Here is a 25,921-nt window from a genome sequence, read left to right on the forward strand (position 1 = left end):
CATGCGGTCTGGCCTCCAGGGGAGCCGAAGAGCCTTTTGGCCCCAGGAGAAATGGACAATCACACGAAAGGGAATAAAGGAAAGCGCTCTTTCGTCTAAACGCTCTCGTGCGCCAAAAAGCACCACCCTGCCCCGTGTGAGGCTCGAACTCACGACCTTCAGATTATGAGACTGACGCGCTGCCTAACTGCGCCAACGAGGCATGTGCTTCGGCTGGGCTGAGCGGTGAAGCACTAGCTTCCAGTTATCATCTGCCATTCGGTGGAGCTCCAAAAATGCTGCTCACCCTCAGCCCTCGTGTCAGGATGGCAGAGCGGTCTAAGGTGCTGCGTTCAGGTCGCAGTCTCCCCTGGAGGCGTGGGTTCGAATCCCACTTCTGACAATGCTAACCTTTAGCTGTGGGCTCAAGCTAGAGTCTTTAACCCTTTGGCGAGTTGATTTTCAACCTTAACAAGAGCACTGCAACAACGCTGCCACGCATTACACGAACACGAGAGGAATACCACGACTGCGTTTATACCCCTCTAGTCCTACAAAAACACTGGATTTCAATGGCATTGCGCGTCCAACGATTTCAGAGGACGCCACGCAATTTAATGAGATTCAGGGAAACTACTTGGAATGACACCGATTTTCTCAGAATGTCATGCGGTCTGGCCTCCAGGGGAGCCGAAGAGCCTTTTGGCCCCAGGAGAAATGGACAATCACACGAAAGGGAATAAAGGAAAGCGCTCTTTCGTCTAAACGCTCTCGTGCGCCAAAAAGCACCACCCTGCCCCGTGTGAGGCTCGAACTCACGACCTTCAGATTATGAGACTGACGCGCTGCCTAACTGCGCCAACGAGGCATGTGCTTTGGCTGGGCTGAGCGGTGAAGCACTAGCTTCCAGTTATCATCTGCCATTCGGTGGAGCTCCAAAACTACTGCTCACCCTCAGCCCTTGTGTCAGGATGGCCGAGCGGTCTAAGGTGCTGCGCTCAAGCTGGGGAACAATAGTCCAACAAAGATGGGGAAGAAGGGAAGAAAAGGGGAAAGGAAGAAGAGGAGAAGGGGAAGAAGAGAAAGAAAAAATGAAGAAAAGAAAGGGTGAAATGTGACGTTTAGAGCTATTCCTTGCTTAGCATTTGAGTTGATCGACAACTTCTGGTTTCTTAGTGTGGAAAAATCGCCCATTTATATTTACACTGTTTTCTATTGCAGGTGCTCACCAAGACCGGGGTTCGAATCCAGCTAAAGACAACTTTTTGTAATTTCATTCATTTTGTTGTAATTTCATTAAATAAACTATTTTTTGAATGCAAACTGTTCCAACGTTAATAAAATATACAAATGTACTTTATTTGTTGTGGTTTTTGATATTCTTTCATGAAAAATAAAATATACCAATGTACTTTATTTGTTGTGGTTTTTGATATTCTTTCATGAAAAATAAAATATACCAATGGAACTGTGTTATTATTTAGTAGTTGTCATATTATTATTATTATTATTGCAAATCTGTTATTTGTAATGAATAAAGATGCAACCCATAAAATAGTAATTAAAATGTCTGTCACAAGAATAACAAAATGTACAAATTATCTTTTTATACACAAATTTTATATTGTTGCAGTGTACTGTGTGTTGTGTTATAAAAGTAAAACTCAAAAAGCAATCACTTGCCAATTTGTTTTTATTTTACAATCATGCCAACAGAACAGCAATGAATACTAAATTAAATAAAATAAGAAATTGTTGAAATCAAATTAAAAGGTGCATAAAATGTTAAATACTTTTTTAAAAACAAATAAGTTAAATGAAAAGTTAAATAAGTTTTCAAAAACAATAAATAAAAAGTTAAATGACATGAAAAAATTTAAATAAGGTAAATAATATTCAAAACAAGTATTACCAATGGTGAACTCAACTATTTACAACTGTTCACAATATATATTAGCAGTATATATACAATATTATATATATCTATATATGCATATGTAGATTATTTGGAAATGGTCCTCCGCATTTCCTCTAACCACGCCTCTTTGGTAACAGTCTCAGTCTGTGGGAAGTACACCCTGCCTCTGTACTGGCTATGTCCTGTTGCACTAGTTTTAAATTGCCCACACTTTTTACAGGTGTTTGCTTCTACAGTTCTGTTGTAGGGTCTCTTGGGCACAGCTCCTGGATTGGCAGCTGGTGCAACAGGGTGCGAGCTGATGCCCTGTACAGCTGTTGGCTGTAACATTGGTTGGATAATTGGCATGACCATCGGCATTCCCTGGACCATTTGCACTCCCTGGAACATTGGCACACCCTGAAACATCGGCACACCCTGGATACCTGCAGGTATAAGCAGATTTGGTACCATCTGCAGTGATGCTCCAGGTGCTGATGGTGTAACCAACATCTGGCTCTGCACTGGTGCCTTGGGTCTGAGAGGGGGCCGCCCAACAGAAGTCTGCCTCTGCTTTGCCTGACCTGCTGTGCTCTCTGGTAGCTTGTACTGGTGCTGGTCCCCAGGTTGTTCTGGCTCAGTGTGTAGGCGTTTGGCAGCCTGGAGAGGCTCCTGAGCTTCGGGGAGGTGTTGAGGCAACTGAATGCCCTGAAGCAGCACAGACAGCTCCTGCTTTTTCTGTCTGTTATTATGCCAGTTAATCAGGGTGTTCTGGTTCACCTCCACCAGCTGCAGTGATGTTCCTCCCATCACCAAGCCATTACCAAGAACAAGCTGCCTAATCCTTCGATAGTCTTGCAGGATCAAAGACCATCTTGAGAGGGTTCCCTTGCCCTTTCTTTGAGGACTTGGATGGATAGAGCAAAGCCTGATGAAGATCGTCTCCACCAGACGGCAACAGTCAGGCCACTGTGCAGGTGCACTGCTTGCACCCAGCACACATCTGGTGGTGCTCTCTACACCAGGGTGAGTGGGCCTCTTTGGTACCCTGAAGCGTCTACTCAGCAGTCTCCTCTGGTATCGAGATGCGTAGACCACACGTTGTTTGTCCCGTTCATCCAGGTTCTGCCAAAGTCCAATAATGGTGTTGGCTTCCTGATTTGTCAGACTGAGAGCTGTGTGATTCCGAAGCTCCACCAGATATTCCGCCAGCCTGTCCACATGTTGGAATCCTGGCACATTTTGGTGGTCAACAGCCTGTTTAAAAACACAAACACATAATAAAATAATTACATCATATCTGTTTAATGCGTAATTCCATAATTAATTGTTATTTTCCTGTTTATCACTGTAAAGCTGCTTTGACACATCTGTATAATACAAAGAACTACAGAAATGAAGCTGACTTGACTTGATGAGTATTTGCTGCTTACTAATGACTTTAGGCTGTACTTTTAAATTTTAAATATGTGGAAAGTATAGATTTAAAGCACTAAATGTTAATTCAACACTGTCTGATTTATTCTAGTACATTTGAAAGAGATACAAAGGAGTGGTATTTACCATCTCTCTATCATCATCGTCATCATCATCATCATCCTCTGGCTCCGATGGAAGAGGTGAAACAGTTGGGACAGCAGTCCCTGAGGGTCCAGGTGATGGAGACTTTCTGAGGCCATGTGTGGGGTCAGGGACCAGTGAAGGGGATGAGGAGCCCAGGATGCAGGTGGCACTGCTGGTGACCAGGGTGGAAGAATCCAGTGTCAGAGTGGAGGAGGGTGGTGACAGAACAGTCTCTGGATCTGTTATGGTGTGATCCTCGCTAATTTCACAGAAGCCCTCATCTTCATCCCGCTCCTCCACACTGAGGTCCTCAATGAGCTCTGCAGTCTGCTCAGAGTCTGGATTCATGTCCTGCAGTGCCTGACCAGTCTGCTGGAACAGATACTGCACTCCAATGAGCTCACCTGAAATAAAAACAATAAACACAATTAAATGCAATGATGATTGAGAGACATACAAATAAATGTTCCTCAAAAGCCTGATGATCATATTTGCTATTTACTTGTAACATGATTTTTCTAATAAAGTAAACCTAAGTTGCTTCAGTCCAGTAAATGTTTCTCAAATATTACTAACAATATAAAATCTATTCTAACAATTACTCTCTGAAAATCAATAAAGATTTCACAGCAAAAAGACACATGAAGCACCAGCTGAAGGTAGAAGATTGTACAATTATAATAAAAGGCCTTTTACTTGATAAAAAATATGGACTAGCAATCAGACGACAGAGGGCATGTTTCCAGAAGTTTTGGTCATGTTGATAATTAATGGGCCTTTAGAAATTTGCATATCAAATATGATATGGTAGAATTTATACGGTCAATTGTAATATATACCCAGGTGAAAAAAAAGTACATTTCTATAATTTACATAAAGTGCTCTATTTTTGCGCACTAATTTTGTATTTTGTATTTGTATTTATTATTTATAAAGCACATTTCAATACAACCAGAGTTGTCCAAAGTGCTGTACATAGAAATTGGGAAAAATACAAAGCACAGCTAATATAAAAAATACAAAGCATAACACACATACACACCTAGGAATCAATCAACCGATACATTAAAAGCCCTATTAAATAGGTGAGTTTTTAGCAATGATTTAAATATAGAAATTGTCTGGGCAGACCTAATAGAATGAGGCAGTGAGTTCCATAATTTTGGAGCAGCTACTGAGAAGGCCCGATCTCCTCTCTGTTTTAGTTTAGATGTAGGGACTGCTAAAAGAAGCTGATCAGAAGATCTCAGGGGCCTAACGGAAGAATAGCGGTTTACTATGGTCTCCAAATACTTTGGTGCCAGTCCATTCAAGGATTTAAAAACAAACAATAAAAGTTTATATTCAATTCGAAAATGTACAGGCAACCACTTAAGGGAGAATAAAATTGGAGTAATATGGTCATGCTTTCGAGTGCCTGTTAACAATCTCGCTGCTGAATTTTGAACCAACTGTAGGCGTGACAGGTCCTTCTGGCTAACTCCTATGAAAAGAGAATTACAATAGTCTAAGCATGAAAACACAAGAGCATGGATAACTAATTCTAAATCTTTAAAAGTAAGAAAAGGCTTCATCTTTGCAACAAGTCTCAAGTTGAAAAAACAGGATTTGACCACAGAGTTAACTTGTTTATCAAATTTAAATTCTGGGTAAAATAATACTCCTAAGTTTTTCACCACTGGTTTACTATATTTAGCCAACGGTCCAAGAACAGAATTTGTGGTACCCTGTTTTCCATTTGAGCCAAAAAACATGATCTCGGTTTTATTTTCATTGAATTTCAGAAAATTTAACGCCATCCAGTCCCTGATGTCTGTTAAGCAATTCAATAGAGGGGAAATATCAGAACCACCGTCTTTTTTAAGTGGCAGATAAATCTTTGGTCATCGGCATACAAATGAAACGAGACACCATGCTTCCTAAATATAGCTCCCAAAGGAAGCAAGTACAAAGAAAACAAAAGGGGGGCAAGAATGGACCCTTGTGGGACCCCACATATTAGAGGAGCTGAAGTAGACAAACATTCACCCAACTTCACTGCAAAGCTCCTGTCGGCTAAATATGACTTAAACCATTGAAGAGCTATCCCACGTATTCCGACATGGTTTTCTAACCGGGAGACCATAATATTGTGATCGACCGTATCGAACGCTGCGCTCAGGTCCAGTAACATTACAGTTTTTTTCAATTGCTAACAAGCGTTTAGCAATACTTAAAGTACTTTTTCTAAACTCTTAACACAGCAACACACAAACATCACACAATTAGCCAAATAGTTAATTTTCTGCCCAAAACCAAATTTTCTTATATAAACACAAACACAACCTTTTTCAACATATACTAACTCTATCAAAACACAGCAAACCTGATTCAAAATCGAGTCGTTCTGTCAAACACTAGCACTAGTTTTCTATTCAACATGAACATATAGTCAATCAAAGCGCAATGACTCTCAAAATACTAACAGTTGATGGCATTATGAAAACTGCATTACTTGTCATGTTTCAGTTCTACCTGCAGAAAATATGAAATCCATTGTTTTTATAATTCAGTTTCCTTTTACTACAGTAATAGTATAATGCATGTAAGCCATTCTACATGTTTGGTTGAGTGTTGAATGTGTGCATTCTTGGCAAAAGAAGTGAGTCATTACTTTATAGAATGTGCGGTAGAAAAAGAGAAGAAGAAGAAAGTAACAGAAATGCTCAGGACAGCTACTGGTCAGATGAGTCCCCTATGCAGGACTTCAATGTCCCCCTTGGTTGAAATCTCTTTCTAGGGTTGGGTGTGTGGTGTTGATGGTGCCCATAGAGGTTGGGATGGTGTCCCCTTGGTAGCTAGTCCCCTATGCAGACCACATATTCTGCATATATGGAACAATGGTAGTGGAATCGTTGTAGTAAAAGATTTACATGAAGCTTTTACTGAAATGAAAACATGAAATTGCTGCCATTGATCAACAACAAATCCAACATACATGGCCTTTGGTTACTGTTGAAGCTTTTTTCCACCACAGAATAAAAAAAGTATAAAAGGTAATTGTGACTTTTTATCTCACAATTCAGTTTTTTTTATTTTTTTATTTTGCAATTGTGAATATACATCTCACAATTCTGACTTTTTCCCCTCAGAATTGTGATATGTAAACTATAGGAATTGAGTTTAAAAAGTCAGAATTGTGAGATAAAAAGACATAATTACCTTTTTTATTTTCTATTCATGGCAGAAATAAGCTTTCATAGGTTCTACATATGTAAGTGAAAAAAACAGAGATGCACAGTCCAGCACACATTCTTCCTCCTCTCCTCTACCTCTTCTTCTCCCTTGTCCTGATCCAACTTCTCCTTTCCTCCTTCATCTATTCTTCTCCCTTACCCAGATATTATTTTCTCTCTGCTCCTCTGTGTTGTTCTTCATCCACACTGAACAAATTCAAAGAGTCCTATTTTACTGTGTATGTCCATGTAATGGAAAGAAGTTCAACCCCTGACTATTCCTCCAACTGAGATTGGAATCTGCTATTTCTCAATATTTCAGTGATCTGCTAATTAAAAATGCTTATCAGTTGTTTCAGTATTTGTTTGATATATTTTTTCAAATACTTTTGAGCTGCTGTTGTTGCAAAAGTATATGTTTTATCCTATATTTAAAGATTGGAACATTGGGTCTTCATTTCTGACTTGCTGTGTTTAAGCATTTGCAAATAAGATGAGAAAGATCCATGATTTTGGTGTGAGGTAAGCTTATATGAAAAGAAAATTTAAGCATTTAAGAAATGTGTTAATTGACTGCATTTTGTGTGAAAACGACATGAATTGTGTTAATGGTATGGCCACAACAGACGGATGTTCTGCTAAATGTGTTTAGAGTTTTGAAAATGTGACTACAGAATGGACAAAAGTATGTTAGCAATTGAAAAAAACTGTAAGATAGATGAGGCTCCAGTATCAGCGCTTAGTAATATATCATTTTGAACCCTCAAAAGGGCTGATTCCGTACTATGTTTTACTCTAAAGCCAGATTGAAAGACTTCGAAAACTGAATTTTTTCCTAAAAATAATTGTAATTGAGTAAAGGCTATTTTCTCCAAGACCTTCGAAAGAAAAGGCAGTTTCGAAATAGGTCTAAAATTGCCCAGGTCTGTGGGGTCCAAACCAGATCTCTTTACAACTGGCTGCACTATGGCATGTTTAAAATTTGCTGGCACCACTCCAGTCATCAAACAATTATTTATTAAATTTAAAATACTGGGACCCATAATTTTGTACTTAATATACTAAAAATGATTCTTTAGTACTAATTAAGATCATCTTAAGAACATCTAAGTGTACTCAACTGTGCTATTTTGAGACAGCATTAAATATGTGCTTTTAATATACTATCTCTGTATTTAAAAAATTAGTTACCACTTGTAGTACACTATGGGTTCAAATCTACTATAAGTGGTATCTAAATATATTTTTTAAATACAGAGATAATATATTAAAAGCACATTAAAAGCACATATTTAATGCTGTCTCAAAATAGCACAGTTGAGTACACTTAGATGTTCTTAAGATGATCTTAATTAGTACTAAAGAATCATTTTTTAGTATATTAAGTACAAAGTTAGTGCGCAGAAATAGAGCACTTTATGTACATTATAGACGTGTACTTTTTTTACACCTGGGTAGACTGAGATTACACAGAAGTTCATTAACAATAACAAATTCTCTTACCAGTGTAACGTGCAGGGGGACAAAACGTGGGGACCACTTTCCTGCCAAACAGCTTTTCATAATTGCTGTTCACACAGTGAACAAGTTCTCCTGTGTAACTGCGCAAAGCTGATGGCTCCGATGACAGGGAAGCAGCCTCCCGGTCCTGGTTCCACCTGTGTAGTCCCTCCAACAGATAAATCTGAAAGTTCAGACTGTTGGCACTGGTCCCTATAAATAGACACAGTGTTTAGGGAGTGTTAATGAAAAACACAATGACACTTAATACTCTTTCTTTACACATGCACAGTGTGTGTAACCAAGACATACCTGGGATGAAACGGTTCAGGTGTAAATGAAAGGACTCAAGAGAAGTGGAGCCTCTGGCACATCTGTATGTCTTCAGAAGCACACCTCCCTTGGTTAAGCTCCCTGTCTCTGTATAGAGCACAACACCAGGGTGGTCTTGGATACATTTGATGTGCTTCTTCTGGACACTCCAGATGTGCTCCATCCTTTCTCTGTCCAGGAGAGGAACACCCAGGGAGTCATTGCCCTTGCTGCTCAGGAGCTCTGTAAGCAGCCGCTCAAAGAGAAGGATGGTAGTCTCCTCTCCATGGGTCCTCCTCCGGCAATGGAGAGCCAGCTCCTCCCTGGTAAGATGCTTGTTGACATCTTCATCTGTCAGCGCAGGCCAACCCTGGGACATCAGCAGCTCTCTCTTTGCTTTGCGAAGCATAGCAACATCAGCCGCATCCCACTCAAAAATGCACGCTAACATCCGTGACATGAAGATGGGATACAGCTGATGGGCATCAGTTGTACACCCCAAGGCAATCCTGCGCATAAAATGCCAGACGTCCAAGCGTATCATGAGATCTGGCCAACCTCTGAACCTGGTTTTCAGCTTGGTCTCGCCCACCTCAGTGCAGCAGCCACAGTCCACATACAAAACAGCAGGTGGATCCACGCCAGCCTGCTGGTACCTTTTCACCAAGCCATCTTACCATCATGTCCAGTCCCGCTCCTTCCTGGGCTGTCAGCACACTTATGAGCACCTGACCAAACTCATTGCCAACAGAGGTAAGCCAGAGTCCCGTTCCCCTTGCCGTCCCAGCCAGCTTCTTAGTGATCTGCGGTGGATGACAGGAAGCATGCAGTATAATGAAACATCACATCATGTAGAGTATGATACTCATGCTCTGAAAGTAATATAATAGCAAATAGCATAAATTAACAAAAATCCACTGCTAACCTTTTTAGTGGAATCCATCTTTAAGACTGATCCATACGTAGATGTTATCTTTGCATGGATTTCATCCAGCCTTGTCAGGATGTCTTGGCTGTATACTGTGAGCAGCCACTTGCAGCTTGGCACCACTGTAGGCTCTGGGGGTTCCTGGAATTTTATTGGCAACACCCCGGGTCGATTGAGGAAGTCCACACACTGGGTGGTGTACCGGGCCAGACGCTGCAGCCACTCCTCGCTGTGGTTCTCACGCAGTTGTTTTATGACCCGTGTGGGACTGTTTCCTAGTCCACGCTCACGCAGGAGCCGAATGACCCGCATATCACAGGCATACCTTAGGAAAAGCAAAATCCCCACATTTATACATTTTACATATTTGATTTATAAATCATTTGCAAAAATATGTGACGATGGGCTATCAACTGGATGTGGAATGAAAGTGCACTTACTTCCGCATGAGGATGACCCGAAACTCAGAGCGATGGCCCAGATCCAGCTGTTGCAGGACAGTCTGACTCCAGGACACATTCGAGGCTTTACACTTGGTACAGATGAGGGTTTCTGTGACCATGTTGTACATCCTATCGATGTCTAAAACCTGCCGTGCCCTTTTGTGCAGACCGCCTCCTGTCAGTTGATGCTGTCCGCAGGCAGGATTGGGACAGAGAACCTTGACCCTCCACAGCTTAAATGGCATCCACAGCAAAAGCGCATGACAAAAAAATCTGTCTGGAGCTGGAGCCTGATTGTATGCAAGTGCTGGCTGTGGTGGGTAATACCAGAGCTGTAGGTTGTCACGAAGCTCTGGTTTTCCCTTGGGCCCCATTTTAAAAAGTCTGCTGGCAATCCACTTGTGATCCTCTGGTGGCAATGTCTCCGACCACAAACGATGAAGTCGAACTGCAGATGAAGCTTGCAATAATGCCCCCGAAGGAGCAGTCTGTGAAGGAAAAAGACAAAACATTTAGTCTAGCAAGGTCATTTGTTTAATAAGAGCTTTATTTACATAAAATTGTTATGGTTATTATGAGTTTCACCAAAATACCATTGGTATAACAGTGATTGTTGCTACAATAAAACTGGTAACTTTGTATTAACCACTACTGTCATCCAAAAAGGAATGAAATGACATAAATATTCTTAAAGCCAGTGTTATATATAAAACATCAACAGCAAGAAAGCTTCTCTTCTGTCATTTTACTAACAATATCTCTTTATTTTTAAATATATGAATGTTAACAACCATTAATTGTTTACAATTCTTTAAATATAATATCAAGTTGATGCTTAGAGGAGCCAAGCACTGACATGACTTTACTTTGTTGTTGTTTTTCAGCTTGAAAGTGTTTTAGGAAGCTACTGGTTATCACATTCAAAATGTCAGGGAAATAGGATAAAATTGATAAATTTGTTCTATTTTTTTAAATGTGTCAGCTGCTAGCGCTATTTTGTGTGACTAGTGAGTTGTGGCAGTTAATATGCAAATTTTGAAACAGAATTTGAAATTACTTACAGAGACAGTACTGCAAGACTCTGCAGGACTTGTCACATCTGCAGTGGTTCTGGGGACAGAGGGTCTTGTGTCTGTACAATCATGCAGTGAAATATAATAGATGTTTATATATATATATATATATATATATATATATATATATATATATACAGGGATGGGCAGTATTTCAGATACGTGTATTTAAAATACGTATTTGAAATACAAAATACTATTTTGTATTTTAAAGCCTTTGGAAAAAATCAAATGTAATTTGTATTTAAATACATTTAATATGAGTATTTTTGTATTTTCAAAATACTCAAAATACTTTGAGACAGTCAACCTCTTTATCAGGGTGTTGTTTTCATGCATCAACTAGTTCAGACCAGACACGCCCCGAATAATTTGAAACGATATGCCGAATAATTTGTCAAACACCTCTTATACTATGTCAAACACTCGTCTCGTGAGAAGTTTGTGAATAAATGGATTTCTTCACATGTAAACTGATTAGGTTGTGGGTCATTTTGACGACACATGTGAAAAAGTTTTTTAGTACACTTCTTAAACCTTAACCAAATAATCAAGTTAAACCCAGTAAACTTGAAATTGTGACTTGAGACATTAGAACAAAACATATTAATATGATAACATATGTATAACACTAAATTGAACAATACTGTGTTATATATGTTTTTTAATTCATTAATTATTTATTTAAATTAACGATTGTATTAAACACCGACCATTACTTTATTCATTATTTTGGCTATGCAGGCTCATTTTGTAAATGTAATCATTTTAAATTTTGAACATGGTGCTTTATGAAAATGTAACTGGACACATTTCCAAATTGTGATTGTGTTTACCCATCTATGCAAATGTTTGTTTATGTAGAGACGAAATAATTAGGTTAATCATTGTCTGTCTCCATCAGTTTAGTGTAGTGATTGTGTGCATTTGTGATGACAATGATGAAAGATACACTACACTTTTAGTTTTATTGTTCACCAAAAAAAGTGATTTCTAATTAAAACATTTTTTATTTTAGATAAACTTTATATTTTCTAATTATGTATATAGAAACAAATAAACTTTACATTAAATAAATATAAAAGTTACTATACTACTTGCGTAAAAAAAGCATCAAAAGAGTTTGAAATTCAGTTTTTGCTGTGGTATCAAAACTGATATTGATAATTGTGAAACCATGCCATATATTGTTACTGTGAAATAAAATTAAGATTTTGGTCATATCACCCATCCCTATTCTTTGCTACAGTGTCATGAAAAAGTATGTGAACCACTTGCAGAATCTGTGAAAATGTGAATAATTTTAATAAAATAAGTGAGATCATACAAAATGCATGTTATTTTTTATTTAGTACTGTCCTGAGTAAGATATTTTACATAAAAGATGTTTACATTTAGTTCACAAGACAAAACAATAGCTGAATTTATTAAAATAACCCCATTCATAAGTATGTGAACCATTGATTCTCAATACTGTGTGTGGTCACCTGATGATCTACGACTGTTTTTATGTTTTCTGATCGTTGTTCATGAGTCTCTTGTTTGTCCTGAGCAGTTAAACTGAGCTCTGTTCTTCAGAAAAATCCTCCAGCTCCTGCAGATTCTTCAGTTTTCAAGCATTTTTGCATATTTGAACCCTTTCCAGCAGTGACTGTATGATTTTGAGATTCGTCTTTTCACACTGAGGACAACTGAGTGACTCAAACACAACTATTAAAAAAGGTTCAAACATTCACTGATGCTCCAGAAGGAAACACGATGCATTAAGAGTCGGGGGTGAAAACTTTTGAACATGATGAAGATGTCACAATTTTTCTTATTATATTTAAATATCGTTGTTTTTCATTTAGTACTGCCCTTCGGAACCAACAGAAGATACTTGCATGTTTCCCGGAAGAAACATTAAGTACAATTTACCTTGATATTTACATTCAAAAGCTTAATGCATCGTGTTTCCTTCTGGAGCATCAGTGAATGTTTAAACCTTTTTTAATAGTTGTGTTTGAGTCCCTCAGTTGTCCTCAGTGTGAAAAGACGAATCTCAAAATCATACAGTCACTGCTGGAAAGGGTTCAAATATGCAAAAATCCTTGAAAACTGATGAATCTGCAGGAGCTGGAGGATTTTTCTGAAGAACAGAGCTCAGTTTAACTGCTCAGAACAAACAAGAGACTCATGAACAACCCTCACAAAACACAAAAACAGTCGTGGATCATCAGGTAACCACACACAGTATTGAGAATCAATAGTTCACATACTTATGAATGGGGTTATTTTAATAAATTCAGCTATTGTTTTGTCTCGTGAACTAAACGCAAACATCTTCTATGTAAAATATCTTACTCAGGACAGTACTAAATAAAAAATAACATGCATTTTGTATGATCTCACTTATTTTATTAAAATTATTCACATTATTATTCACCATAAGTAATAGACTACATTGTAACCTTGTCAGAAGTAAGTATATAAATGGCTGCTATTTTGCACTACATAAGTTTATTTGTAATTACCAGCAAGGAAGCAAGCACTTAAGAAAGAGAGAGAGAGAGAGAATGACAGAGAGTGCAGAAATGAGGTAAGGAATTAAAAGTCAGTAGGCCTATGTAGTTTCTTAATTCACTGTGACTATTTATAATTAGCTAACAAATTACACATTTTCACATTGGCTTTTAATGATGGTGATAAAACATAATAAAAGTTAAAAATTAGTTGTTGTTTTTGTGTAGTTTTTTATTTCCTACAGGGCAGGGGAAGGGAAGAGGTATATAAAATTAAAACAAAAGTTTCTAAGTAGTTGCACACATCTAAATGCTTTTTGGCATTCAGAATAGGCCCAGATAGATTTCAGCCTAATAGGGATACCTGCACTGAATCTTCAATTTCACATGTATTTTGTGTATTTTCAAAATACTAAATACTGTATTTGTATTTAAATACAAATTTTTCCACACAATATTTTGTATTTGTATTTTAAATACATTTCCATGTATTTACGCCCATCTCTGTATATATACTGTGTGCAGAATTATTAGGCAAGTTGATTTTCTGATCATATTTTTTTTCCAAGCACATTTTACCAATTCCAATCCACATCAATATTAATAACTACTATTAATATTGTTTTTAATCATTTATAAGTGATATTTATTTGTTCTTGAAGAATTTATCTTCCAGAATCTGGCAGTAAGGTGTGGGAGTTCACTTTTAGTCCATCTCTTATCCTGAAATGTCCGTCTTGCAGAGATGGACTAAAAATGATCTTCCAAAACTTAATCCCAGATTCTGGAAGATAAATTCTTCAAACAGTGGTACAAGAGGATGTGGTACTGGTCCTTCAGGAGTCACTCTCAAGCTGTCTGTCTATAAGGCCTATAAAAACCCAGTCTTCATGTATTTTACAACACTTCAGCTTGTGATTCTTATTAAGAGTGGGTCATTTTTAGGATTCTTTAGCTAACCTAAGTCTCTGAGATCCTGACACCTCGCACTTCTGGAGACTGCAGGTAGGTTGCAGTTCTGGAAAATGGTGGCGCTGGAGACTAAAAGGTTCCTGATGGTTTCACACTTAATTCTTCATTTTAATTCTTAATTATTTTGCAGTTAACATGATTCTTTTCTGCTCCACCTGTTTTTGTATGACCCCGCTGACCCAATGAGCATTTTGCTGTCCCTTGGTCATGCTTTAACTTTGCAATTTCTAGTATTGCATTAGTATTGCATCCTTCTCATGAGTATTTAATCATTTTTGAGTTAAATCTCTTTTTTTGGCTCTTTTTGCCTGTAAAGGAAAACCTGCCTAATAATTCTGCACACCTGAATATAAGGCATTTTTCATTTCCAGCCTTCATGAATAATTATATATCACTTATAAATGATTAAAAACAATATTAATAGTAGTAATTAAGATTGATGTGGATTGGAATTGGTAAAATGTGTTTGGAAAAAAAATATGATCAAAAAAATCAATGTGCCTAATAATTCTGCACACAGTGTATAACAAGAGAAACAGTCAAACATAAGTGTCCAATAATTTTAACTCATCCTAGATTAAATTATACAGTACTGTTCAAAAGTCTGGGGGCAGTAAGATTTTTTGATTTTGAAAGAAGATTAAAATACAGTCAAATGTAGGAATACTGGGAAATAATATTGCAATTTTAAAACTGCTGCTTATTTGAATCTGTTTTCAGATGCATTTAATACATCATTGCTGAATAAAAGTGTCAATTTCTTTAAAAAAAAAATACTGACCCCACCAACCTTTGAGCAGTAGTGTATATAAAATATGTTTAATTAAAACATTATATATTACTGTATAGTATTGCTCTTACTTCATTATGGTAAGATTTCCTGGAATATGTTTCTAAAAAGTTCACAGTAGTGGAATGTGTCTTCATAGAATGCAATGTGGATTGTGCCAGTATACTTACAGAGACAGTGGTGCTTGGTACTGGGGCACTGGACACTGCTGCGCTGGGTTGGCCAACAATCTGAGATGGTCTCCTAGCCACAGTTAGATTTGGCTTTGCTGCAGCAATGTGGGACCCACTGAATCTTGGCTTGGTGAACTAAAATAGAACAAAACAATTTCAATAAAAAGAAAAATGTGTTGTAACGGCACAATAACAAAAAATATAATTATATTTTTGGTAAATGAGAAAATATCTATTGTTCCTTGTTGAAAATATCTAAATATCTATTAACTATATTTGATTGTTTAACTAAAGGAATTGCTCTCTTGCTGTATGTTTTTTTGTACATTTTATTGCGTGTGTATTACCATCCCATTACTTACACAGACTGAAATAAGTTAGAACAGAAAATGTGTGGGAAGGCCTTACTAGACGGTGAGTATATTGTAATTGAAAATGTACCTTTTAAAAATGACATAAAATCAAAACTAGTTTGCCATGAAGAAAAAAACATTTATTAACAGTAATTAAGGTTACCATGAAGGATGTGAGTGTAATAATACATGTATAATTCTTTATAAGTGGAATGTTACCTGAGAGATACATGAAGGCAGAGAGTTGATAAAGATCAATTAGAGAGTGTCCTTTAAAGAGAAGAATTAGAGAGAAAGAGAAGAATCCAAGAGCAGAGCCCAGAGAAGAAAGAGAGCACATAGGTTACATTGTTCTTTTATAATTTTACTGGATTATATGACTAAACCCATCTGAGACATTGAACAGACTACAGCTGCCCTTGTACAAGGTGTGACAATTGGCAGGTAGCCATAAAAACATACCAGCCATCTCAGCTTTTTACTTCCAGTACTTCATTCAATTTCAACTGAACTTAAGACTTTTATACTTCAAAACTTATATTAAAATTGCAATTCTTAAAAAAAAAAAAAAAAAAAAAAATGTTATTACCATTGACAAACTTGGAATAATTTTAGATGTCACCGATGCAGTAGGCCAGGGCTCAGGCTGAAGCTGAGGCTGACTCTGCTCCATGACCTCCGGTGCTGGTCCTGTAGCAGCAGACTGTTGTTCCACAGCCTTCGGTGCTTGTGCCTGCTAAAGACAACCACAAAAATACACAGGCTACAATCATTTTTGAACGAGAAACATTTGTTCAGCAAGTTATTTAAAAAAAAAAATACTAGCAACATCTTCACATTGTTACCTTTTGAGTGTGAAAACCACACACACACTTTGGGACCGCTCCAAGCAAGGTCGTCTGGCCGCGAGACTGCATCGGACATTTTTCAATCTGTAAACATCACGACACATGTAATACACAATACAGCAATTTCAAACTAGTTTTTTTCAACTGTTTACACACAAAATCGGTAACACTTTACAATAACAGTACATGAATAATCATGAACTAATACCTAAATTAATAGTTACTTCAACATGAACTCATGATTAGTTAAGATATGAACTAATGAAGAGTGATCCTTAACTACTACAGGAGTCATAAGGATTCATGCATGAAAACAGCAGCCTTAACTATGCGTTAATACATGTTTGATAATTAATGCATTAATTAACATTTAGGGGTAAACTAAATAAATCAGGCTCCATAAGAGTAAACAATTAAGAAGTACTCTGAATTTGAATTAAACGTGATTTAATACTGTCATAATTTACACTGTAATATCATAATCTGCCATCTGCAGCTTTGTGACAAATGATTGGAATGGCACATGATTATTTAGCCATTAATTACATAGATCTGTCGAATCAAATGTGGAAAATAGACTAACTACCACTAATAAATTTAATTTGATCTAAACCGTTTTCTGAATTTTATTGCTCATTTATATTTAGTCATAGCTAAATAGTCATAGATTATTCCCGGAACTAAAGTATGTAAGGTTTGTTTCTTTGTGTTGCTGGCATTTTAAACTAATAAATGTTGACTGCTTTGGTAAGCCGAATTCATAATTAAAGACATATTTACATGTATGTTTTATTGGGGTTTTCAGGAGGTTATGTGCAGTTATTAACTGTATTTGTATTTTTGTCGTTTAAATGTCTATGCTTTGATTAGCATTAGCTTGTGGACGCGCCCGATTTTACATGTAAATGTGCCTTATGTGTGTCTTTACAGGTATGTTTATGGCTTGCTTTCAAGTCCATATATGTTTAAATATGTAAATAAAAATAAAATACAAATACATTTTATTTTGTTTTTTTGCACCGGGGTGTAAAGGAATAAGGACGGCACTCTTAGTGTTTATTCATATATTAGTGAATGATTTGTACGTGCATCGTGTCATGTCTTTACTTGAGGGGGCACGATCATAATTAACTAACCATATACTAACATCAACTAATAGCTTAATAATGCATAATTATGTCATGACTTTACTTGAGGGGGCACAATCATAATTAACTAACCATATACTAACATTAACTAATGGTTTGTTAATGCATAATTATGTCATGACTTTACTTGAGGGGCACAATCATAATTAACTAACCATATACTAACATTAACTAATGGTTTGTTAATGCATAATTATGTCATGACTTTACTTGAGGGGGCACAATCATAATTAATTAATTAAAGCTGCAAGCAGCGTTGAGAGGGCCCTCGCACCCGGGCTCACCGCCACCCGTTGGCCTCAGGAAAACAGTGAACAGTGGGCGTCATGCATTTAAGTGAGTGAATACAGGAGAATTATGCCAAAGTCATTTCCAAATGCCACACTTCCTGCGGCCAACAGGTGCCGCTTTTACCGTAACTGAATTTTGCCATGTTGATGTCTTCAGGCCAGGACTATCATTGAACACGTGAAGTTTGAAGCAGATCGGACGTTGTATGCCTGAGTTACAACAACTTCCTGTTTCTTTCGTGGTGTTAATCGCATACATTAGCACTCAGCCAAGTGTTGCATGATTTAACGTGTTTCTAGCATGTCTGGTACTTCGTGGCATGATGAAATGTGAATCTGGTAGTGAATTACAGTATAAAGCATGCCACTTCCTGTTGCCAGCAGGTGGCGCTATGACTAACTGAATATTATCATATAGACGTCTTTAGGCTAGGACTCTTATCACACATGTGAAGTTTGGAGCAGATCGGACATAGTATGCCTGAGTTACAACAGTTTCCTCTTTCATGGCGAAACATCAGACTTTGTCAGGCCGCCACGGACACGCCCTTCACCGAAAACTCAAGATCTTTGATATTTATCATCGCTAAGGTCTTAAGATTAGACTGACAACATATGATGTTGATCTGGTTAAATCTCCATGAGGAGTTAATCACAGTGTAAAACATGTCATTTCCTGTTGCCCCCAGGTGGCGCTATGACTGTAACTGAATATTGTTATGAAGATGTCTTCAGGTCAGGACTCTAATAAAGCATGTGAAGTTTGGGGCAGATCCGACATTGTTTGTCTGAGTTACAACAACTTCCTTTTTCATGGCGAAAACATCAAACTTTGTCAGGCTGCCACGGACACGCCCTTCAGCGAAAACTCTAGATCTTCGCAATTTAACGTCACAAAGGCCTTTAGATTAGACTGACCAAAAATGACATTGATCTGATTAAATCTCTAGGAGGAGTTCGTTAAAGTACAACGTCTGGAAAATGCAAAAAACGGTGAATTAATTCAAAATATCTGACTTCCTGTTTGGTTTCGGATTTCGCTCCAAGAGAATTTTTTGTAGGTACTGGGCTGATAAATGTGTGTACCGAATTTCAAACCCCTAGTGTTATGTAGCGAGCGGGGCTGTACGTTAGATGGCGCTATCGAGCCATTTTGCCACGCCCAATTCCGAAACCCATAACAGACGTAAATTTTCACCACTTCTGACGCGTGTGCAAAGTTTCGTGAGTTTTAAAATGCGATTTACTTTGGAGAAGAAGAAGAAGAAGAAGAAGAAGAAGAAATATAGCTGCGAGCAGCGTTGGCGGGCCCAAGCCCGGTGGCACCGCCACCCCGGTGGCTTCAGGGCAACTGTGCACAGCGGGCAATAGGCATTTAAAACGGTTAAACATCAAAGGACTATGTCAAATTCACTCCACATTTACTGCACTACAAGGTGCCGCTATAGAGCCCCTCCTCCCTGCCCATTTTCAAAGGATTACATGTGCCAAGTTTTAACATTATTCTGATGAATTTTGAAGCAAATCAGGTAAAAATAAGAGGGTGATCTCAATGTATGCTGAAAGTGACACATTTTCTGCTTCCAGTTGGTGGCGCTATGACTTTGAATCACAATAGTCACATCCATGTGATCAGCCTTGTACAACGAAGACTAAGCCGAAGTTTCATCAAAATCAATTAATGTATGCAGAAGTTATAACACTTTGTTTCCTTTTCTTGCCATAAATTCGTTGCCTCGCCACGGCCAAACCGTTTGAGATATCCAAAATCCGTCTGCAATTAAACAACTTCAATGTTTTAGCAACAAGTTAAAAAAAGCTTGGTGTAAATTGGATAAACCCTGTAGGAGCAGTAGTATAAAATTCATTGCCTGTTTTTTCAAAAAATTAACATTCAAACAAAAATAGCCGACTTCCTGTTGGTCGGAGCTAATGAATGTAAATTAGAAAATTGTCCGGCTTGATGAGAACAATATGTGTACCGAGTTTGGTGACTGTAGAAAAAACTAACCCCCCACTTTTGTCAAAAGGTGGCGCTACTGAGCCCCTCCACCACGCCCATTTCTATGGCTTTGTCCATGTCTACTGGTTGACAATATTGATGTGTGTGTCGAGTTTCATGCAATTTGAAGCATGTTAAGAGCCTCAAAAACACTCAAGAATATTATTACAGTTTGACCTGTTGCCATGGCAACAATATTTCAAATATCAAAAATCCTGTCATAGGTCTACATCTGCTATGTATTGACATTACACTGATGAAGTTTGAAGCAAATTAGGTAAAAATAAGAGGGTGATCTCAAAGCATTTCAAAAAGTGATACACTTCCTGCTGCCAGTTGGTGGCGCTATAACTTTGACTCACAATAGTCACATCCATGTGATCAGACTACTACAACCAACACACTCGTGAAGTTTCATAAAGATCAATATATGTATGCAGACGTTATAACACATTTCCTGTTTCATTTTCTCGCCATAAATTCGTTGCCTCGCCACGGCCAAACCGTTCGAGATATCAATTTTTAATCATCAATGTCTTGTCTTCATGCTGACCGAGTTTGGTGGCGATCGGATTAATCGCCTAGGAGGAGTATATCAAATTCCAGAGCATGCGTTTTTCAAACAACCCTTAATAGCTGACTTCCTGTTGAGGTGGCGTTTAACTTAGAGCACGAAAGTTGTTCGGCCCGATGAGGTCTATATGTGTACCGAGTTTCATACTAATACGTGCAAGCGTGTTTAATATATGGACCAAATTTTCAGACTTTTTTCAAGGGGGCGCTGTCGAGCCCCCCTGCCACGCCCGGGTACCAGCCTCTGTGGCGTCCTAATGGCCGCAGATTCCAATGTGTGTGCAAATTTTCAGGAGTTTTTGAGCATGTTAAGGCCCCCAAAAAGCCCCAGAAGACGGAAAAAAAAAAAAATAAAAATAAAAAAAAAAATAAATATAGCTGCGAGCAGCGATGGCGGGCCCAAGCCCGGTGGCACCGCCACCCCGGTGGCTTCAGGGCAACTGTGCACAGCGGGCAATAGGCATTTAAAACGGTTAAACATCAAAGGACTATGTCAAATTCACTCCACATTTACTGCACTACAAGGTGCCGCTATAGAGCCCTCCTCCCTGCCCATTTTCAAAGGATTACATGTGCCAAGTTTTAACATTATTCTGATGAATTTTGAAGCAAATCAGGTAAAAATAAGAGGGTGATCTCAATGTATGCTGAAAGTGACACATTTTCTGCTTCCAGTTGGTGGCGCTATGACTTTGAATCACAATAGTCACATCCATGTGATCAGCCTTGTACAACGAAGACTAAGCCGAAGTTTCGTCAAAATCAATTAATGTATGCAGAAGTTATAACACTTTGTTTCCTTTTCTTGCCATAAATTCGTTGCCTCGCCACGGCCAAACCGTTTGAGATATCCAAAATCCGTCTGCAATTAAACAACTTCAATTTTTTAGCAACAAGTTAAAAAAAGCTTGGTGTAAATTGGATAAACCCTGTAGGAGCAGTAGTATAAAATTCATTGCCTGTTTTTTCAAAAAAATTAACATTCAAACAAAAATAGCCGACTTCCTGTTGGTCGGAGCTAATGAATGTAAATTAGAAAATTGTCTGGCTTGATGAGAACAATATGTGTACCGAGTTTGGTGACTGTAGAAAAAACTAACCCCCCCACTTTTGTCAAAAGGTGGCGCTACTGAGCCCCTCCACCACGCCCATTTCTATGGCTTTGTCCATGTCTACTGGTTGACAATATTGATGTGTGTGTCGAGTTTCATGCAATTTGAAGCATGTTAAGAGCCTCAAAAACACTCAAGAATATTATTACAGTTTGACCTGTTGCCATGGCAACAATATTTCAAATATCAAAAATCCTGTCATAGGTCTACATCTGCTATGTATTGACATTACACTGATGAAGTTTGAAGCAAATTAGGTAAAAATAAGAGAGTGATCTCAAAGCATTTCAAAAAGTGATACACTTCCTGCTGCCAGTTGGTGGCGCTATAACTTTGACTCACAATAGTCACATCCATGTGATCAGACTACTACAACCAACACACTCGTGAAGTTTCATAAAGATCAATATATGTATGCAGACGTTATAACACATTTCCTGTTTCATTTTCTCGCCATAAATTTGTTGCCTCGCCACGGCCAAACCGTTCGAGATATCAAAAATCCGCTGGCAATTTTTAATCATCAATGTCTTGTCTTCATGCTGACCGAGTTTGGTGGCGATCGGATTAATCGCCTAGGAGGAGTATATCAAATTCCAGAGCATGCGTTTTTCAAACAACCCTTAATAGCTGACTTCCTGTTGAGGTGGCGTTTAACTTAGAGCACGAAAGTTGTTCGGCCCGATGAGGTCTATATGTGTACCGAGTTTCATAATAATACGTGCAAGCGTGTTTAATATATGGACCAAATTTTCAGACTTTTTTCAAGGGGGCGCTGTCGAGCCCCCCTGCCACGCCCGGGTACCAGCCTATGCGGCGTCCTAATGGCCGCAGATTCCAATGTGTGTGCAAATTTTCAGGAGTTTTTGAGCATGTTAAGGCCCCCAAAAAGCCCCAGAAGACGGAAAAAATAATAAAAAAAAAAATAAAAAAAAATAATAATAATCCTTAGAAGAACAAGAGGGCCCTTCGCCATTTCATTGGCTTGGGCCCTAATAATAATCCTTAGAAGAACAAGAGGGCCCTTCGCCATTTCATTGGCTTGGGCCCTAATAATTAAAGCTGCAAGCAGCGTTGAGAGGGCCCTCGCACCCGGGCTCACCGCCACCCGTTGGCATTAGGAAAACAGTGAGCAGTGGGCGTCATGCATTTAAGTGAGTGAATACAGGAGAATTATGCCAAAGTCATTTCCAAATGCCACACTTCCTGCGGCCAACAGGTGGCGCTTTTACCGTAACTGAATTTTGCCATGTTGATGTCTTCAGGCCAGGACTATCATTGAACACGTGAAGTTTGAAGCAGATCGGACATTGTATGCCTGAGTTACAACAACTTCCTGTTTCTTTCGTGGCGTTAATCGCATACATTAGCACTCAGCCAAGTGTTGCATGATTTAACGTGTTTCTAGCATGTCTGGTACTTCGTGGCATGATGAAATGTGAATCTGGTAGTGAATTACAGTATAAAGCATGGCACTTCCTGTTGCCAGCAGGTGTTTATCAGGTGTGAATATTGTTATGAAGATGTCTTCAGGTCAGGACTCTAATAAAGCATGTGAAGTTTGGGGCAGATCCGACATTGTTTGTCTGAGTTACAACAACTCCTTTTTCATGGCGAAAACATCAAACTTTGTCAGGCCGCCACGGACACGCCCTTCAGTGAAAACTCTAGATCTTCGCAATTTAACGTCACAAAGGCCTTTAGATTAGACTGACCAAAAATGACATTGATCTGATTAAATCTCTAGGAGGAGTTCGTTAAAGTACAACGTCTGGAAAATGCAAAAAATGGTGAATTAATTCAAAATATCTGACTTCCTGTTTGGTTTCGGATTTCGCTCCAAGAGAATTTTTTGTAGGTACTGGGCTGATAAATGTGTGTACCGAATTTCAAACCCCTAGTGTTATGTAGCGAGCGGGGCTGTACGTTAGATGGCGCTATCGAGCCATTTTGCCACGCCCAATTCCGAAACCCATAAGAGACGTAAATTTTCACCACTTCTGACGCGTGTGCAAAGTTTCATGAGTTTTCGAGCACGTTTAGGCCCTCTAAAATGCGATTTACTTTGGAGAAGAATAATAATAATAATTAAAGCTGCAAGCAGCGATGAAAGGGCCCTCGCACCCGGGCTCACCGCCACCCGTTGGCTTCAGGAAAACAGCGAACAGTGGGTAACATGCATGTAAGCGAGTAATTACAGGAGAATTATGGCAAAATCATTTCAAAGTGCCACACTTCCTGCTGCCAACAGGTGGCGCTTTGAAAATAACTGAATATTGTGATATAGATGTGTTCAGGCCAGAAATATTATGAAATGTGTGACGTTTGGAGCAGATCGGACATTGTATGCCTGAGTTACAACAACTTCCTGTTTCGTGGCGTTAATAGCATACATTAGCACTTAGCCAAGGGTTGCATGATTTAACGTGTCTCTAGCATGTTTGGACCTTCGTGGCATATTGAAATGTGTTACTGGGAGTGAATTACAGTGTAAAGCATGCCATTTCCTGTTGCCAGCAGGTGGCGCTATACTAACTGAATATTGTCATATAGATGTCTTCAGGCCCAGGACTCTTATCACACATGTGAAGTTTGGAGCAGATCAGACATAGTATGCCTGAGTTACAACAGTTTCCTCTTTCATGGCGAAACATCAGAATTTGTCAGGCTGCCACGGACACGCCCTTCAGCGAAAACTCAAGATCTTTTGAGATTTATCATCGCTAAGATCTTAAGATTAGACTGACAACAAATTATGTTGATCTGGTTAAATATCTATGAGGAGTTAATCACAGTGTAAAAAATGTCATTTCCTGTTGCCTGCAGGTGGCGCTATGACTGTAACTGAATATTGTTATGAAGATGTCTTCAGGTCAGGACTCTAATAAAGCATGTGAAGTTTGGGGGAGATCCGACATTGTTTGTCTGAGTTACAACAACTTCCTTTTTCATGGCGAAAACATCAAAATTTGTCAGGCTGCCACAGACACGCCCTTCAGTGAAAACTCTAGATCTTCGCAATTTAACGTCACAAAGGCCTTTAGATTAGACTGACCAAAAATTACATTGATCTGATTAAATCTCTAGGAGGAGTTCGTTAAAGTACAACATCTGGAAAATGCAAAAAACGGTGAATTAATTCAAAATATCTGACTTCCTGTTTGGTTTCGGATTTCGCTCCAAGATAATTTTTTGTAGGTACTGGCTGATAAATGTGTGTACCGAATTTCAAACCCCTAGTGATATGTAGCGAGCGGGGCTGTACGTTAGATGGCGCTATCGAGCCATTTTGCCACGCCCAATTCCGAAACCCATAACAGACGTAAATTTTCACCACTTCTGACGCGTGTGCAAAGTTTCGTGAGTTTTCGAGCACGTTTAGGCCCTCTAAAATGCGATTCACTTTGGAGAAGAAGAATAATAATAATAAATATAGCTGCGAGCAGCGATGGCGGGCCCAAGCCCGGTGCACCGCCACCCCGGTGGCTTCAGGGCAACTGTGCACAGCGGGCAATAGGCACTTAAAACGGTTAAACATCAAAGGACTATGTCAAATTCACTCCACATTTACTGCACTACAAGGTGCCACTATAGAGCCCCTCCTCCCTGCCCATTTTCAAAGGATTACATGTGCCAAGTTTTAACATTATTCTGATGAATTTTGAAGCAAATCAGGTAAAAATAAGAGGGTGATCTCAATGTATGCTGAAAGTGACACATTTTCTGCTTCCAGTTGGTGGCGCTATGACTTTGAATCACAATAGTCACATCCATGTGATCAGCCTTGTACAACGAAGACTAAGCCGAAGTTTCATCAAAATCAATTAATGTATGCAGGAGTTATAACACTTGTTTCCCTTTCTTGCCATAAATTCGTTGCCTCGCCACGGCCAAACCATTTGAGATATCCAAATCCGTTTGCAATTAAACAACTTCAATGTGTTAGCAACAAGTTAAAAAAAGCTTGGTGTAAATTGGATAAACCCTGTAGGAGTAGTATAAAATTCATAGCCTGTTTTTTCAAAAAATTAACATTCAAACCAAAATAGCTGACTTCCTGTTGGTCGGAGCTAATGAATGTAAATTAGAAAATTGTCCGGCTTGATGAGAACAATATGGTGTACCGAGTTTGGTGACTGTAGGAAAAACTAACCCCCCCACTTTTGTCAAAAGGTGGCGCTACTGAGCCCCTCCACCACGCCCATTCTATGGCTTTGTCCATGTCTACTGGTTGACAATATTGATGTGT

At 38.6% G+C, this 25,921-nt stretch overlaps 1 protein-coding gene and 3 non-coding genes across 4 annotated transcripts; 1 reads left to right on the forward strand and 3 right to left on the reverse strand.

Moving 5' to 3' along the window:
• Nucleotides 1-128: 128 nt before the first annotated feature.
• Nucleotides 129-202, reverse strand: trnam-cau. The gene has a single exon. It is a non-coding gene; the product is annotated as a tRNA-Met (tRNA).
• A 97-nt stretch (nucleotides 203-299) lies between these two features.
• Nucleotides 300-382, forward strand: trnal-cag. Its single transcript has one exon. It is a non-coding gene; the product is annotated as a tRNA-Leu (tRNA).
• A 391-nt stretch (nucleotides 383-773) lies between these two features.
• On the reverse strand, nucleotides 774-847 carry trnam-cau. The gene has a single exon. It is a non-coding gene; the product is annotated as a tRNA-Met (tRNA).
• A 915-nt stretch (nucleotides 848-1,762) lies between these two features.
• On the reverse strand, nucleotides 1,763-9,252 carry LOC125255722. Its single transcript, XM_048171150.1, has 4 exons — nucleotides 8,467-9,252; nucleotides 8,158-8,367; nucleotides 3,440-3,843; nucleotides 1,763-3,133 (listed from the first exon to the last, which is right to left on the reverse strand). Exons 1-4 carry the CDS (start codon nucleotides 9,008-9,010, stop codon nucleotides 1,982-1,984), a joined length of 2,310 nt encoding a protein of 769 aa, XP_048027107.1. The 5' UTR covers nucleotides 9,011-9,252; the 3' UTR covers nucleotides 1,763-1,981.
• Between the last annotated feature and the right edge of the window lie 16,669 nt (nucleotides 9,253-25,921).

The sequence above is a fragment of the Megalobrama amblycephala genome, linkage group LG20, assembly GCF_018812025.1.
Source record: "Megalobrama amblycephala isolate DHTTF-2021 linkage group LG20, ASM1881202v1, whole genome shotgun sequence".
Classification (NCBI taxonomy): domain Eukaryota; kingdom Metazoa; phylum Chordata; class Actinopteri; order Cypriniformes; family Xenocyprididae; genus Megalobrama; species Megalobrama amblycephala.